Consider the following 16,929-nt stretch of genomic DNA (forward strand, 5'->3'; position numbering starts at 1 on the left):
TCGATTGCGAAGAGCCGGCCTCTCCAAGAAGCAAGAAATGCTGGTGCAAGCACTGCTTTCCACGCGTACGAAGGCGAAGTGTTAGCATCTCCTTGTGTTGGAAATGTTCTTTGGCGAGCATGATTTTGCTAAGACCTGATAGACCTGATTTCTTGTTTGTTCGCGCTTGCGATGATCTAAATATACATAATGTTTTAAAATAAGCAAAATAATCTACCCACAATGCAACAGAAGACCTGCACGTTGAATTCTTACAAGTGCCATGAGGCCATCGCTTAAAAAAAAAAAAAAATCACATGTCACTAGATTGGAAGCCGGCACAAGCTGTAACTTCCACTGCAGTGCCATACCAATTAAGTAGCATTTATGAAAACGCCGTTTTTAGCACTCAGCGTTCGAAAGAATGTTGACTGCGCAGTAACGGATTAAAGTGATCTCTGCCTCATAATAGGAAAGCACGCAAGGAGGATAAAATGTCGCAAAACATACAGGGAATTAAAGTTTGGCATTTTCCCGGTATGAAAGCCTCTAACCCTACAGCTAGAATAGAACTGGCAGAAGTTTCGAAGTTAATCAACAAGCGTAAGACAGTAAAGTGGAAAGTTGGGCTAGTTGGTGAGTGATCATCATACCTTACTGGTGAAGCAGCGCACTGACACGGACACAGTGAAGACAAACAGGAAAAGACGACACTCGCTGCACTCGCAACTATTTTATTTCAGAACACATACTTCATATTTATATACCTGCGCACCCTCAGGCGTCAAAGTTTGTCTTCACTGTGTCCGTGTCAGTGCGCTGCTTCACCAGTAAGGTATGATGAAGCGTAAGACAGCTGACATAAGGAAGTATAATATGGATAGAATTGAGCATGCTCTCAGGAATGGAGGAAGCCTAAAAGCAGTGAAGAAGAAACTAGGAATTGGCAAGAATCAGATGTATGCGTTAAGAGACAAAGCCGGCAATATCATCACTAATATGGATGAGCTAGTTCAAGTGGCTGAGGAGTTCTATAGAGATTTATACAGTACCAGTGGCATCAACGACGATAATGGAAGAGAGAATAGTCTAGAGGAATTCGATATCCCACAGGTAACGCCGGAAGAAGTAAAGAAAGCCTTGGGAGCTATGCAAAGGGGGAAGGCAGCTGGGGAGGATCAGGTAACAGATTTGTTGAAGGATGGTGGGCAGATTGTTCTAGAGAAACTGGCCACCCTGTATACGCAATGCCTCATGACCTCGTGCGTACCGGAATCTTGGAAGAACGCTAACATAATCCTAATCCATAAGAAAGGGGACGCCAAAGACTTGAATAATTATAGACCGATCAGCTTACTGTCAGTTGCCTACAAAGTATTTACTAAGGTAATCGCAAATAGTATCAGGAACACCTTAAACTTCACTCAACCAAAGGACCAGGCAGGATTCCGTAAAGGCTACTAAACGATAGACCATATTCACACTATCAATCAGGTGATAGAGAAATGTGCGGAATATAACAAACCCTTATATATAGCTTTCATTGATTACGAGAAAGCGTTTGATTCTGTCGAAACCTCAGCAGTCATGCAGGCATTATGGAATCAGGGTGTAGACGAGCCGTATGTAAAAATACTGAAAGAGATCTATAGCGGCTCCACAGCCACCGTAGTCCTCCATAAAGAAAGCAACAAAATCCCAATAAAGAAAGGCGTCAGACAGGGAGATACGATCTCTCCAATGCTATTCACAGCATGTTTACAGGAGGTATTCAGAGACCTGGAGTGGGAAGAATTGGGGATAAAAGTTGATGGAGAATACCTTAGCAACTTGCGATTCGCTGATGATATTGTCTTGCTTAGTAACTCAGGAGACCAATTGCAATGCATGCTCACTGACCTGGAGAGGCAAAGCAGAAGGGTGGGTCTGAAAATTAATCTGCAGAAAACTAAAGTAATGTTTAACAGTCTCGGAAGAGAACAGCAGTTTACGATAGGTAGCGAGGCACTGGAAGTGGTAAGGGAATACATCTACTTAGGGCAGGTAGTGACCACGGATCCGGATCATGAGACTGAAATAACCAGAAGAATAAGAATGGGCTGGGGTGCGTTTGGCAGGCATTCTCAAATCATGAACAGCAGGTGTCCATTATCCCTTAAGAGAAAAGTGTATAACAGCTGCGTCTTACCAGTACTCACCTACGGGGCAGAAACCTGGAGGCTTACGAAAAGGGTTCTACTCAAATTGAGGACGACGCAACGAGCTATGGAAAGAAGAATGATGGGTGTAACGTTAAGGGATAAGAAAAGAGCAGATTGGGTGAGGGAACAAACGCGAGTTAATGACATCTTAGTTGAAATCAAGAAAAATAAATGGGGCATGGGCAGGACATGTAATGAGGAGGGAAGATAACCGATGGTCATTAAGAGTTACGGACTGGATTCCAAGGGAAGGGAAGCGTACCAGGGGGCGGGAGAAAGTTAGGTGGGCGGATGAGAGTAAGAAGTTTGCAGGGACGACATGGCCATGGACCATGGAGATGGAGATGGAGACCATGGAGACGGAGATGGAGATCTCCATGGAGACCATGGAGATGCCTTTGCCCTGAAGTGGGCGTAACCAGGCTGATGATGATGATTTTCCCTCAAACCTCGGCACGGTTGATGTGTATACAGTGAGTGGGACAGTTGCCGTGCCCTTTTCTTAAGAACTACTACTACTAGGCCGACCACTCGGCTGGAGCACTGTCACCACCATGACAAAGACCAGTCGGACTTGGCCACTTTCAGCTGTCTAGCTGCTGCCTTAGCTAACGCGATATACGGTATGTTTCCAAACCAAGAATGAGAACAGCGGCCACAAAACGCTCAAGTCAATGACATTTAGCGTAAATCAAAATGCTGTGTCACGTCGAGCATCTAGTCACACTTTCTGGCACGGATACTAAACGCCACATCCCGCTGCAGCAGTCAAGGAATGCTGGCGATGACAAGTAATAAAAACTGAATTCAACGAGTGAAGTACAAGCAAACATACGTGCAAAGAGTCGGCCTTCATGGGAACTGCGCTGCGGTGAACAATGCTATTCCACAAGGCCAAAAATTGAAGTTTCAACTAGAACACACTAGCCGCAGGACCACCTCGGATACGCAAGTGATGCCGTCAACATCGCGGCTACAGTGAGCACGGCCCCATCATCGCATCTACACAAGATGCACAAACCACATATTACTTACTCTACCACCATGCACGCCACCATGCACGCCACGAACTTTGATTTTGGCGCCATTTTATCAAATAGCCTCTAACGCAATGCGTTTTAACAATGACTTACAATTAATCCGCAAAAACAGATCACCAAGTACAAAACAATAACAATCAATTTATTTTTCATATTATAATTTATTACAAACAATAAAGTAAAATAATAGTATTAGTTACAAAATTATAGTGCTTAATTTTTTTACCAAGAGTTTACTAATGTACACTTTCTTGCGTGACATATTTTAAGTTGTTAAAGATGATTTACTTCTTTTATTCGGTGTACCTTACTCTTTTGTTTTATATTTTTGTTGTTTACTTTGTATTGAGTTTGAGAGTATATTCTCATTTCTCACACGTACCTACCGACGTTCTTCGTTTCATGGCAATGTAACAGTGTCCGTCTTGCTCCGCCTTTAATTTATTGGATTCGTACGTAGTATCTCTGTCATGAAAAATGAATTGTAACGTCGTGAAAATATTTAACAAACTAATAGGCGTTGTTTTGGTTCTGGTGAGTACCATTCCATCAAACAGGTGTGCTTTCCGGGGGTATTTTTCTGGTTGAGTAATCCGGGTGTAATTTTCTCGTTTATTGTGGGCAGCATTGCAACTTCCTTTTTTGAGTCTTGCATATGTATGTACACGTGGTACCAGCATTTGTATGTCTGTTTGCGCCCTTTCGTGATTTTCTCGAAGCCCATTCAAGTCGGACGAGTGCAAAAGCCGGTACACGTTGCACCTGTGTGTACACGACGATCGCGGACGTGTTGTTGGCCTCTTTCATTTCTCCGACTAACGAACTGTTCACCAGTAGCCGTGTTCGTGGATATTCTCTGGCCAACAGTCCGGCTGCTATAATATCCCCACCTTATTTGCTTGCGTAGTGCACACAAAAAAAGATTCCGATCTGGGATGTCGGTCTCAAAACACATCCTGCGCTAGCTAGCTTGGTTGCACTTCCCATCATGTCAACATTTCATGTATACGCCACTTCGAACAAAAACTAGCAGAGGTCATTGCTTATTCGGGCATATCAGAGGTGAATGTTTTAATCTGTATCGGTTGCTGTGACCAACGTGATGAGAGAGATTCGTTTTATTGTTATCGAAAGTCTTTCCGCGGGAACTCTTTTTATTTTTTTCCTAATTCACTTCGAGTCTGCGAAAGCGGTTCGACAACTTTCGCGTTCGGAGAAACTGCTTGATTTAGTAAGCGGCTCAGTGCCAACAAGAGAATGAAGCCGTTAACAATTCAGTCATTCTATTAGTAATGCTGACTTGATGGAGCCTTCGCTGAAATTTCAGTATGCAAAATTTTGCGCTGTTCTTCTGTCGCGCTTATTAACCCCTTAGATACCATTGAAAACGTGCGTGTAGCGTGCTCGTATGGAGGCTGACCTTGATATACACGCAACAGAAATCCAAGGCTTCTGGCGTTATAAGCAAAAAAGAAAACATGGTTTAGTTGTCGATGTCTGTATTGCGAATGAGATATGCTCCGTGTTTGGCGTTCACGCCGACAGTGTGCTATGCTCACTCTTTTAAATTTAAGTTGACAAGCCTTAGTGGGGTAGCAGCGGCATAAAAATACCACACAAGGGCTCCTTGTAGCACAGCTGCAAGCAGCGTGTGCACAGGTGTTGATAGAGCACCCACCAATGTAAGACGTACGCGTCTGCTGACGTTGCAAATGTCCCACGTGTATTTTGCTGGCATGAGTTGCGTAACTCGTACATATACATTATTTTTGCTTGATTTTTCAGTTTTTACTGAAAGTGACCTCAGCTTTTCAGAAAAGGAAGCCATCATAGATCAGAAATTTACTCCATCTTGTGCGAGAGCAGGCCTGAAAAATAGTATACGTTGCAACTGTTCTTTACATGGAGGTCTCATTTTGGATGTACACAGCCACTTAGGTTGTTGTCGTAGTAAAATATGCAAAACTCGTAGAATGTCGACTCTTAAAATCTTAAAAGTAATGTTTTTAAATTACCCTAAACCTGTGTTGTATTTCTGTTTGAGCTTAATGCAATCCGTGTGAAAACCTCAGCAGTTCATCACTGACTACTGCAGTGTTTATATCATTGATGTGCATAAACCCACGTCTCTTCGAAGACTTGGGTTCGGGTCCCAACTACATCAAGTTGCTTTCATTTCTACCTTACTTTAGTATGTCTATATTTAAATTACAGAAAGTAATTTGCCCTATGCTATATTTAGGTTCATTCTGTTGGCTTCATATGATTGCAACTAAGCAAAATCAGGCCACTCGGTTCCCCTTCATCTTGTTAATTTCATTATAAGCATCAGTTGATTTGTTACTTCTTTTCACTCACCATCTATAATAAGGTTCTGCAGAAGTAAAGTGTTGTGGTTTTGAAATGTGGCACACTGCACACACACACACACACACATATATATATATATATATACATAATCATTATCTGGCATATATCGGTTGTTTTGATAAAGTGCCTTCAGTGTAGTTATCCTGTGAAGTTAAATTAAAAGGTACATCAAATTAGGGCACTTTGTAGTTTCATGTTCAATTCCACTCGTGCTCTTGGCTTGAGGCTTGTGAGCATGCCATTGCAGTGGCCAAGGCTTTGTTGTAGTAACCTGTTCAAGGTTATCCATGAAAGGCCTTTACATAATGGTAGAGATAGTGTTCGGAGTATTTAAAAGATCTGCTACTTTGATTTATGTTACTATGACATTATTGGATTCAGAACAGACATTAGCCTTCATTGTAACATTTGCTTACTTTGGTGACAGTGCGACTGTCATGGTGTCCTATGCAGTTCTTCTTTTCTCTGATCCAGTATTTTTGTGTATGCAAAAAACAAAAGTGAACTTACTGAGGGATATGCGCATGGGCTAAGCAAAGTGAACTGAGAGACATATCATGAAAGACATATGATAATGGGACTACCGTTGGTGAAAATTTTTTCAGGTTGTATAAGCAAGTGCTGCCCGCTTGGCATCGCTGTGTTTCAAGCAGTATAACTTGCACTTTATTTAATTGATTTAGAGGACTTGAAAACTGAGAAATAAACATTTTTTTTTTTTAAGGCAGTCTGGAGTTCATGTTCCTGCAGTATTGAAGCTGGCATCCTCCACTCTATATTAAGAGAGAAAACTAGAAAGGAACTAGATCACCCCATTGACAGATTGAAAATCTTAACTTCCCAAAATTTTGTGTTTTTCTTTGAATGGCTTAAATTTATAAAGCCAAGCCAGGAGTTTATTTTGCGTGAAAACTCTTCTGCGTTTCTTTCTACGACACAAAATGGTATCCATAAGTTTGTATAGCACAGACATGGCAAGATTTTCTGACAGAGGCAGCATAACTGCAGCTCTTCTGTCCCTAGAAGTATCCTGTCTAGAAACGCAATATTGTACAGAAGGCTTCTAAGGAATTTCCCTTCAGCAGGCTCTTTATGCCATTTCGTTTTGCTACGCAGGAGTGCGGAGCAATGGGTAAGCTCAAGTTGTCTTCATGGCTGTATCACTAGTGAGAGCTTTGGCATGGAAGTCCATCTTGTGTGTTATCAGCAACTAATTGCTTCTGTGTAAAAGAGTTAAAAGCCATCCGCTACAAAATTCTAGACCGCATAGAAAGCCAAGTTTAAGATAGCGTAGATAGCCTCCGTGTAAAATTTTACGTTTGAAATACTAGTGGAACCATCGCAAAAGGCTCATAAAAATAACCTTTTAGATACCAAAACTGGACGAAAATGCTGTCATTACCTCTGACGCAATAATCTAGAGCGCACGGCTCCCGGCCATCATGACCTCCAAGATTAGGTGGCAGTGATGGCATACTGAAAAATTTGAGGCAGTGTGCTGGAACGTGTGTCATAGCTGCTAACCACCAGGTACACACATCGTCTGCTTAGGTGGTGTTTAGAGGCTACTAATAAAAAAAAATTATACAATTACCAGCCCAGCAGCTTTGCCAAGATTGCTTCAGTGGTATACACAACTCATTTATAACCAATTTAGCCAAACTGCAAGTTTATTACAATTTGCCTTTAACAAGGATGGGAGCACGCTACTAGCCACTGGCTTTGCTTCCAATTACCTAATAAAAAAAAAAACTGAGGTGCTGCTATTAGAAAATGAAGAATCGGCAGCACCTTGTCACAGCTGAAAACTCTGAACATGCATGTGATCACTCATCTTGTTACATATGTGCCTCACCACAGCATATATTCATAGTCGTAGAGCATAGCTAGTTTGGGCTTCTCTACAGCTTGCTCGTGTATTGATTAGAGGGCAGGTTGCTGTGAGTGCACACACAGTGTTACAGGAAAAAGCTTGGAAATGTGGTGGTAATGAATGCGCACACAGTGAAGTAAAAAAAAATTTCTGGTATGTTTTAAATAATTATTATTGTGTATGTGCTTAACATAGCCTCCATTATACCGTATCTGTCATCCACTGGCACTGAAGTACACTGGAGGTGCTGTGGGTAGTCGGAGCATATGCCTGGGGTCCTAAAGATAATAGCAATGTACATTATAGTTACCAAGCATTGTCTTCTCGTTAACAAAGTTTTAGGTTGCAAAAGACCTATACATGAACATCTTATTGTAATTTTATTTCTAAATTCCTCTGATCAGAATGGGATGGTCTTCTGAGTACATAAGACAACCTTTCCCGCATCTTGATCTTCTACACCCTTTTGCTATTGGTTCGCGCTGTATAAAATGCACACCTTTTGCCGTGATATCCAGGCAGTCCTCGCAAGCATGAAGGTCACTAGCAATTGCATGAAATTAAAAACCATGCATAGTTTGTTTGTTTTACACGTAATTTGTTATTGGGGACACAGTGCTACTAATGCACCCTGTGCTTGCCGAAGAGCTAATTCTCTTTTCGACATCAACTTCTCTGTACCATCTGGTTCACAGCAGCATGCTGTTTGTTTTGCATCATGTGCTGAAAGTAGACTTCCATATAGACATACAATAGACTCCCATTGAGACACTCGAAGGGATCAGGGAAATCTGATTTTATCAGAATTTTGAATTAACAGAGATTATTAAGAAAACTCAATGTCTGCCATTCCTGGTACATCCAAATACCCATGATGCAAAGCAATAACTGAAACAGCATTAAAACCAAAAAGCATACATAAATATAGAAATTTATTAGATTTACACAATAAAATTGTGTTATGCACTCTTAAGCGTAATGTTACCAGCCAGCATGTTGTGAAAACCTGTGCATTGTCACAAAAGCTTGCATTTTACTTAGGTTTGCTCAAAAATTCTTCAGTACTGTCACATAAAATGTGCCAAAGTGCCCAGGGCGTTATCGTTTGCATCATGTGTTAAAACCACTAGTTCTTGCGGCTCTTGGACAGTACCCTGACATGTTATCAGCATGCATAGGCACATCAGGGGCTTCCTCAATTATTGTTCCTAAGGTATCAGACCTTCCATGTCATCATTAATGCAGTCATCGCTGTTTATGTCCACTGAAACATCATTTGCTTCTTGTGTAGTTGGCAGAGCCGCCTGCTCCAGGTGTGCCGATCCAGGCCTCTTGGTGAGCCAAGTAGCAAGGCGTCAGTGGGGTTGAGGAAGTTAAGCTTAACAGAGTTTAGTGGTTTTTGTTAGAATCGTCTTACATTTTTTTTTAAATTTCTTTTCCATTGGGCCTGTGGGAAGCCAGCCAACTTTTCACGCATTATTCCTCGTATCCAGAATTTGGTTTAACCGTGTTTGTCTTAACAGGCACCTAATTTATAGGTATTCACTTGAACAAAGGGGTGCAGGTAGTGTCTGGGCAGTGCACCAAGAACGTTGTGTTTGTAGTGTAGTCGGTGGCAAGTATGTCTTGTGCAGACAAGTATAAACCGAATGATGGGAGGAGCCGTGACAACTTTTGTTTGCTTGTGCCATCACTGTCAATCATTTCCATGAGCACTGACATCAGTGGGGCTGTCAGAGTCCCCCATTTGAATAATTTTGGGCTATTTGACAGTCACGTTCAGCAGAGGCTGTGCTGTCAGTGTAACTACAGTGAGGAATATCAAATGCCCCCATTTGACAAAAAAAAAAAAAAGTGTTATGCTCTGAAGTTCTGGTCTTCATGTCTAGGGATAAGGAGCTTACAAGTGCCGTCACACTTTAGGCACCAAACCAGCGACAACATAGCATGTGCGTGCGATATCGCAGTGTATGTATGTAGGCCGACAGTCTTGCTGGTCAACATGACTGGACTGATTTTGACCTGTTCTAAAAAAAAACAGCAATTTCTACTACTTTGGGTACTTAACCCAGCTTGGATTAATGGGTGTCTATGAAAATAACTTGTTTCTTATTGGTCATGCTGAAGAGAGCAATCCTGGCAATTATGAAAAGCAAATGCTGTAGCTTCTGAAGCCATTTAGGTTAGTCCTTGCTCCTTTAACGTGGCTATCAATAGTAGGTGAGCTTTACAAGTTCTTGTACATTCAATTTGTGCTAAAATGTGCATATTTTATTCAAGTTCCCCTATAGTTTCAAAAGCCCTCTTGAACCTTTTGCACATCTCAGCATGGTAATGTGTTTCCATTCTTGTTGCAGTTGCTGTTAAGTGCGAGACAAGTCTCTGCTGAAAGTGTGGTAGCGTTAACATCTTCAAATTTTGATGAGCATATTGGTATGTTTTTCAAGCACACATTTTTTCAAGTTATGTATTTTATGCTGTATTCCACAAGCATTTTTCATTTTGGCATTACCATTATTTTGCAGGAAAGCATGAACTAGTCTTTCTTAATTTCTATGCTGACTGGTGCCGATTCAGCCAGATATTGGCCCCAGTATTTGAAGAAGCAGCAAAAAATGTTCATGAGCATACAAAGGTTGGTACATGTTTGAATTACTTATGTGTTTATTTTTTGCCACGTGACTGATGGCAACAGAAATATAGAATTTCTCTGGCCCCATTATTGCATCAAGACAAGAGCAGTGACTAAGCAGAATAGCTTTGGATCGAAAGAACAGAGTAAAGAAAAGGCACTCTCAATTTCACCACCAGTGAACGAGGATCACAGTTGAATGGGCAGTGGTCTGATTCATGGGGTAGGGAAGAGGGGTTTACTGAAGTCTGAGTAGGACTGGGTGATGATGTTCAAGTGGGGTATGAAAACTATTAAGCAAGAGTTTTTATGGGAGAAAGTTCTTTTACTCACTTTCTTTTTTGCTGAGCCTACAAAAATTTGGTTTCAGAGAGTAGAAATGTCACAAATTAGTGTTCAGGGCATTGCAGGCATGGAATTACTGAGGCATACCTGCCAATTCTGAATTTTCCATAAAGTTTATGAATTTGAGCTGACTGCACTATTGCAAATGTTTCGTTGAGCTTTATGAAAAAATCCTGTTCATTAAAAAGTTTCGCTCGTTGGTATCCAACCATGCACTTGGAAGTCTCCTGGAGTCATTTCTTGCAGCAAGGCGAAATCTGCAACAGCAAAGTTGCTCTAGAAGTCATTGTGACCTAAAAACAATGTGTTGCTCATCAGCTTGTGCTGCGGCTTGTGTGCTGCATCTAATGCCAAATCGTTAATAAATCGTCTAAAACATTTTCACTCTCTTGCCTAGGTATGTGTTTGTTACATGTGAATTAAGACTAACCAGTTAAACGTCAAGCATGTGTCTTGCGCTTGCTTATCCATGTTGTTTTCTGTTCATACAATGTTTGCTCTTTTGGTAACTTTATATTTTACACCAATATCTGTGCAACTAATTCAGTGATAGACATTGCCATAACATAATGTGTTTCACTGTGGGCCTTGAATATACATATTGAGGAACATAGATGTAGATGAAAGAGACTTCAAACTGCTACAGAACACTCCTGCCACACAACAGTGCAATTGTTATTGCTGTAGAAATGTCTGCGCATCCAGAACAATGCCATCATAGAGGTTATCCAGTGATAAATGTTTGGTGAAGATAACTATTGGGAAAATTTGGTCGGCAATGTGCTAGATTTTGGAGTTTTTGTCATGGACTCAACTCCATAGTTGCCTTCTTAAGTGTTAACTTAAATTGGCTCTCATGAAATTTATGCTAGGGGCTTCTATATCATTCCTACTCTTTTAGCACAATGGCCTGAAAAAGTGTTCTGAATTCAGAGGCTATTAAAATGCCACCTGCAGTTGAGGGATGCGCACTGCCCTTGAGTGCAAAGCCCACACAGTGCACCTCTTAGCTACTGGCTGCATGCTTAGGTGGCAAATTTGAGCATTTTCAGTTTTTTGCATTCTGAAATATATTGTGGACAAGTACCATGTTACTCAGTATGCATATCACAGTGTTCTCTCTTTTTTTTCTAGGAGGAGACTAACAAAGTGCTGTTCGGAAAAGTGGACTGTGACAGAGAAAGTATGTAAACTTCGTTTTTTAGTATGTTTTTATTGTTAAACCTTTTCAGTAGGCCACTTTTTTGTATTTACGTTAGTAGTGTCATGTCATCAAGGTTATAGTTGGCTGCTTTGTTGTCACTGAAGTGTTCCTGTAGCTGACTATAGACAAGTACTTGTTCAGCAGTGTGTGTGTCAATGAATTAAGGTTTTTTGATGCAGCAGCGATGCAGACTTTGTCTGTCTCTGTGTATGTGTGTATGCACGCATGTATGCACATATGCCTGGAGTTCTTGGAACATGCATTGTTATTTCACTGGCCTTTTTGCCAGTAATTACAGAATTTTTTCTGTATCAGATGCTAATCATTAGTATGCACCATTTCATTTTTCTTTGTGCTCCAGCATTTCAGCATGGGCTATGTCATGCAAGACTAATCAATGGTGGATCCAGGCTTTTTCTGAGAAAGGAGTCCAGGGAATAATGCTGATATTACTGTTTCAAGCACTGTTTTTGCTCAGTAGCGAGTTTTTGCAGCAACCACTTTTTTCTTCTTTTTAACGTGAAGTCAACACATGAAGTCAACAGCCAATAAAGCCAAGGAAAACATAGTGGAAGGTAACTGTGGTTTCAATGTAATTAAAACCACAGTTAGCTTCTGCTATGGTTTTCCCGACTTCATTGTCTGTTGGTTTCATGTGGTTTTGGAAATTATATATGCTGTACATTTGTGCTCTGTACAGGAATGGCACACTTTTATTTGTGTAAGTACTTGTACAAGGCTGAGACGTTTGGTGCTTTTTTGTCTTGCAGCATCTATTGCAGCTAAGCACCGCATTACAAAATATCCCACACTAAAACTAGTGCGTAATGGCGTGGTTATGAAAAGAGAGTATCGTGGACAGCGCTCTGCAGATGCCATGAAAAACTACATCCTCGAAATGCTGAAGGACCAGGTGAAGGCGATACCACACGAAGCAGAGGCACAGCACGTGGAGGTAAGGAGGGCTGCCTTGTAGTGTGAGGGACTGAGGACTAGTTAAGTGCTCCAATCACTGACCTGCAGTTTTGGAGCAATATTCAGTGACCTGTATGGTCATTGCATGTTGCCCATTGGGAATGAAAGTCTCAGGTGGACTGATGCAGTCCTAACAGTTCCACTTGGGTATGGCTGCAGTAAGGATAGCGTTCTCTTTGTAAATCAATACATTGCCACCTCAGGTTTTCTAATTTTGCTGCGAAGTAACACTAATGTTGAGAAAGAGCTCAAGTTTCTCTACAATAATTAGAGACATATATAGGCAGTGGTACGTTTCAGTTTTGACGGATATACACAGAAAGACACTATTTGTTTCTTGTTCAACAAATGTCTTTTTGTGCATTTCTGTCAGAACTGCATCATGCCACTGTCTCTACTCATCTAATTACCGAATTCGTACTTTTTCTGTTACTTCTATATCAACCGGTACATTTTGCATTTTGTTAAGGGAAAATGAGACATCCACGTAATCGTAGCAATTGCAACAAAGGAAACCCATATGGATTCCTCGAAAGAAAAGCATTGCAGTTGAAGAAAAATTTGGCCTGATCTGGGGCTCATACCCGGGACCACCACCTTTCCGGGCCAGCCGCTTTACCATCTGAGCTAACCAGGTGGCTAGCAGATAGCAGGGCGAAGTCGAATTTGTCAACAACTCGAAGCAAAGGCAAGGTTTTGACGTAATAGTTCTGCGGAAACCCACAAGGTGGAGAGAGGTAATTAAAGGAAAATGAGACATCCACCCAATTGTAGCAATTGCTACAAAGAAAACCCATACAGGTTCCTCGAAAGAAAAGCCTCGCAGTTGAAGCCTTTGTAGCAATTGCTACAATTGGGTGGATGTCTCATTTTACCATAATTACTTTTCTCCACCTTGCGGGTTTCCGCAGAACTATTACGTCAAAACCTTGCCTTTGCTTTGAGTTGTTGACAAATTCCACTTCGCCCTGCTATCTGCTAGCCACCTGGTTAGCTCAGATGGTAAAGCGGCTGGCCCGGAAAGGTGGTGGTCCCGGGTACGAGCCCCAGATCAGGACAAATTTTTCAACTGCAAGGCTTTTCTTTCGAGGAACCCATATGGGTTTCCTTTGTAGCAATTGCTACGATTAGGTGGATGTCTCATTTTCCCTTAACAAAATGCAAAATGTACCAGTTGATATAGAAGGAACAGAAAAAGTAAGAATTCGGTAATTAGATGAGTAGAGACAGTGGCATGATGCAGTTCTGACAGAAGTACTGAAAAGTCTTAATTTGCTGAAGCATGTAACTATGAGGGGTGCACTCTGTTTGCACAGATGTTTGTGCTTAAAATTCTGTTTTGGGTGTTTAGCTTAGATTGTGTAGCTTAGATTGTGAAAAAAATCGTTGCATCGCAGCACCCATGGTATACATTTGCTCAAGATGGTACCTTTAAAGACAACTCTTAGTGTTTCCACATTCACTGTTGTGTGTCTTGTTTGCTTCAGGAAAAGAAGCCAGCATTGCTTGGCTACTTTGCTGCCAAGGAGAGTGAGGCGTATGTAACATTCCGCCGGGTGGCTTCTGACTTGAGAGACGACTGCAATTTTTACTTTGTGGCCAGGTTGGTTGGCTCTGAATTCTAATTTGACCCTTTCCTTTTATGTATAATAATTTAAAGTGAACTGCTGATTTAAGGGGATGTGCTCCTCGAAAAAACTTTTCTTTTTAAATATTTGAACTAGAAATTTGAAAATTCACCCAGTTATAGAGTTTTCAAGCAGAGTTACAGACATAATATATGTCATTAGTTCTTGTGTTGCTGTTACAGTCATGTCCTACACAATGGCAAAATATAGTGATTTGGCGGGCACATTATTGTGTATAAAACATTCGCAAGAAGCATTGTGCTGTAGCTTATTTAGCTATTTGTAGACCACAAAGTGCTGATATTTATCCAAACAATGTGTACCATTACTGGAACTATGAAAAGGAAACTAGGACACCAATTAATTTTTTTCAAAATTCGATGAAAATAACCTTGTACAAACACTTCTATTGTCCTATACTAAAGAAATTTGGCATACATACTCTTGAAGATATGTACAGTGCTGATATCTACTTGAGATTGCAATATCTCCTAGCAGTATTTGCAAAAGTACAAGGTTATATTTCAGGCAACTGAGAAAAAAAAAGTTGGAATGTTCTAATTTTTTTTTGCATAGTTCCAGTAATTGTACACGCTGTTCGGCTAGATATAAGCACTTTTCGATCTATGAAGAGCTGAACAAGCTACAGCATGATGCCTTTTATGAAAACTTAGTACATAAAAAGTGCCCACAAAGATTACTATAATTTGCCATTGTGCATCACATAACTAAAAAATTATAACAGATACACAAGAACTAATGACATATTTGAAATCTGCATTAAAAAATATAATTGGCCGAATTTTGAGACCTCCAGTACAAATAATAAAAAAAATTTCTTTGGGGGAGCATCTCCCCCTTAAGTATGCTCTGGAATACATCATTCATATTGTTAAGCAAGGAAACTCTACTATGAGAACACTTTTGAAAAATGTGCCGAGGCTCTGTACTCTTCCTCAGCATTACCAATGACGACAGTTCAAAGTGCCATTTGTAAAATAAAGTGGAGAAACTCTCTCTCTCTCCTTAATATTCATCATTCATGTCACCAGCGTAGCTCACTACCAGCCGGCACAGTTTGCACTTGTTTGAAATATTTAGAACTAATATCAATAAAAATGAGTTAGAACTGAAAATTGTTGTGCTACAAATTTTATTGTTGGAGCAAAAATGTGGAGTGATAACTTGTCAAAGCAGCTGCTGTCTATTGTGCTACTGTAATCTAGAAATCTTGCGACATGGTCCAGGTCAACATATTGAGATTAACATAACAGGTGATGATCATAATAGTATTTGGCCAGGGTTCTTTAAACCATTTAGTTGTTCCTTGTCAGCCTATGTGTGTTTTATAATACAATTTCAATTGCTCAAGAAAGTTAGTGAAATGTCAACTGGTTTACAGAATTGTGCAGGAACGCAATACATTTCAGATTCACTTGTTATTGGCTACAATTCGCACTCTTACCTTCTTTTTCTGCCTACTTGCAGCCTTTTAAAAGCTGCTTTTTCACTTGTCATTCATTGTATCGGAGCTTAAGTTTGTTTTTTGTTGGTACCATCCTTGATGGCAATTCTTCTTCGGACTTCGGAAAGAATACCTAAGGTATAAATTTAAAACATTGTCATAAAATAGTTGTACATTTTGTTTTTCCAAAGCACAAGGCATATGTCAGGACCATTTACTAGAGTGGAGATTATTATACACGTAGCTTTTTTGAACCATTATTAGAATGATTGGATTATTTTAAGCACTTTTTTTTTTTTACGTTAGTCTTTGTTCTGCTAAGTGACAGTGTCATACTAAAGTTTCTGGCTGGGCTGTTTCGCACTTGTGTCATTCACATTTGACAGCAAAATACCGCAGGCAGTGTAATTGAAACATGCATTGTCGTCTCCTGCTGTTCTTGCTTGCATATTTAGTTACCCATTGCGTATCAACATGTTTGACCACTGCAATGATTGTGTGGGGGCACTTGCTGCTAAAACTGATACCACATCAATTTACCTTGTCAGGGTATCTTTATGTATGTGCTCATAAAAACATGAAGTAACTTATGAGGCATGTTACCATTTTATCATGCAATGTTATTTTGCAGCCCTGCAGGAGAAAATGGTACAGCAACAGTGGATGCTATTCATTTCAAACCACCTCGTACAAAGGTGAGAACATGCCTGCCAGTTTATTTGGAAAGTCCAAATTTTTCGTTAAAAAGTGGGTTGGGAGCAGTGTATCTTATGGCTTGCTCAGTAAAGCTGTTGAGAAATGTAACTCTGTGTAGTTTGGTAAGCAAGCCTTATATTACAGGGTGTCTCTCATTAACAGGAGTTACTTCTGAATTACAATAATAACAGGGCTATAACTTGAGGAAGCACACAAGCACAATAATAATTCTTTTTGGTTCATTTTACTGTAGATCATAACGGATTATTTTATTTTAACCCATATGCATGGACAGAATGAAGCTATTTTTGCACCACTGTCAACACTGACCATTTATTCAAAGAAGAGCAGTAGTGCTTTTCAACATTACCTCAGCATAGCATCAGTGTGCTCACAGCTTGCACTTTCTTTGCTGAAAACTTGTTGGTTTCACTCACTGTACGAAAAGCATCGGTAAGTTGCACAAAGTGATGTTGATTACTTTTACTTGCTATTGCATTATTACTATATAGATAAGATAT

At 40.4% G+C, this 16,929-nt stretch overlaps 1 protein-coding gene across 1 annotated transcript in view; it reads left to right on the forward strand.

Annotated features, from left to right (window-relative positions):
• The first annotated feature begins 3,569 nt into the window (after positions 1-3,569).
• The window catches only part of ERp44 (Endoplasmic reticulum protein 44), a 51,286-nt gene continuing 37,926 nt past the window's right edge, over positions 3,570-16,929 (forward strand). Inside the window, exons 1-7 of the mRNA XM_075677655.1 lie at positions 3,570-3,754; positions 9,821-9,896; positions 9,989-10,098; positions 11,575-11,623; positions 12,415-12,599; positions 14,107-14,222; positions 16,344-16,407. Of these exons, the coding sequence (XP_075533770.1) occupies positions 3,698-3,754; positions 9,821-9,896; positions 9,989-10,098; positions 11,575-11,623; positions 12,415-12,599; positions 14,107-14,222; positions 16,344-16,407 (657 nt within the window). The 5' untranslated portion in view covers positions 3,570-3,697. The remainder of the gene's footprint in view (positions 3,755-9,820; positions 9,897-9,988; positions 10,099-11,574; positions 11,624-12,414; positions 12,600-14,106; positions 14,223-16,343; positions 16,408-16,929) is intronic.

Source organism: Dermacentor variabilis, chromosome 1, assembly GCF_050947875.1.
Source record: "Dermacentor variabilis isolate Ectoservices chromosome 1, ASM5094787v1, whole genome shotgun sequence".
Classification (NCBI taxonomy): Eukaryota; Metazoa; Arthropoda; class Arachnida; order Ixodida; family Ixodidae; genus Dermacentor; species Dermacentor variabilis.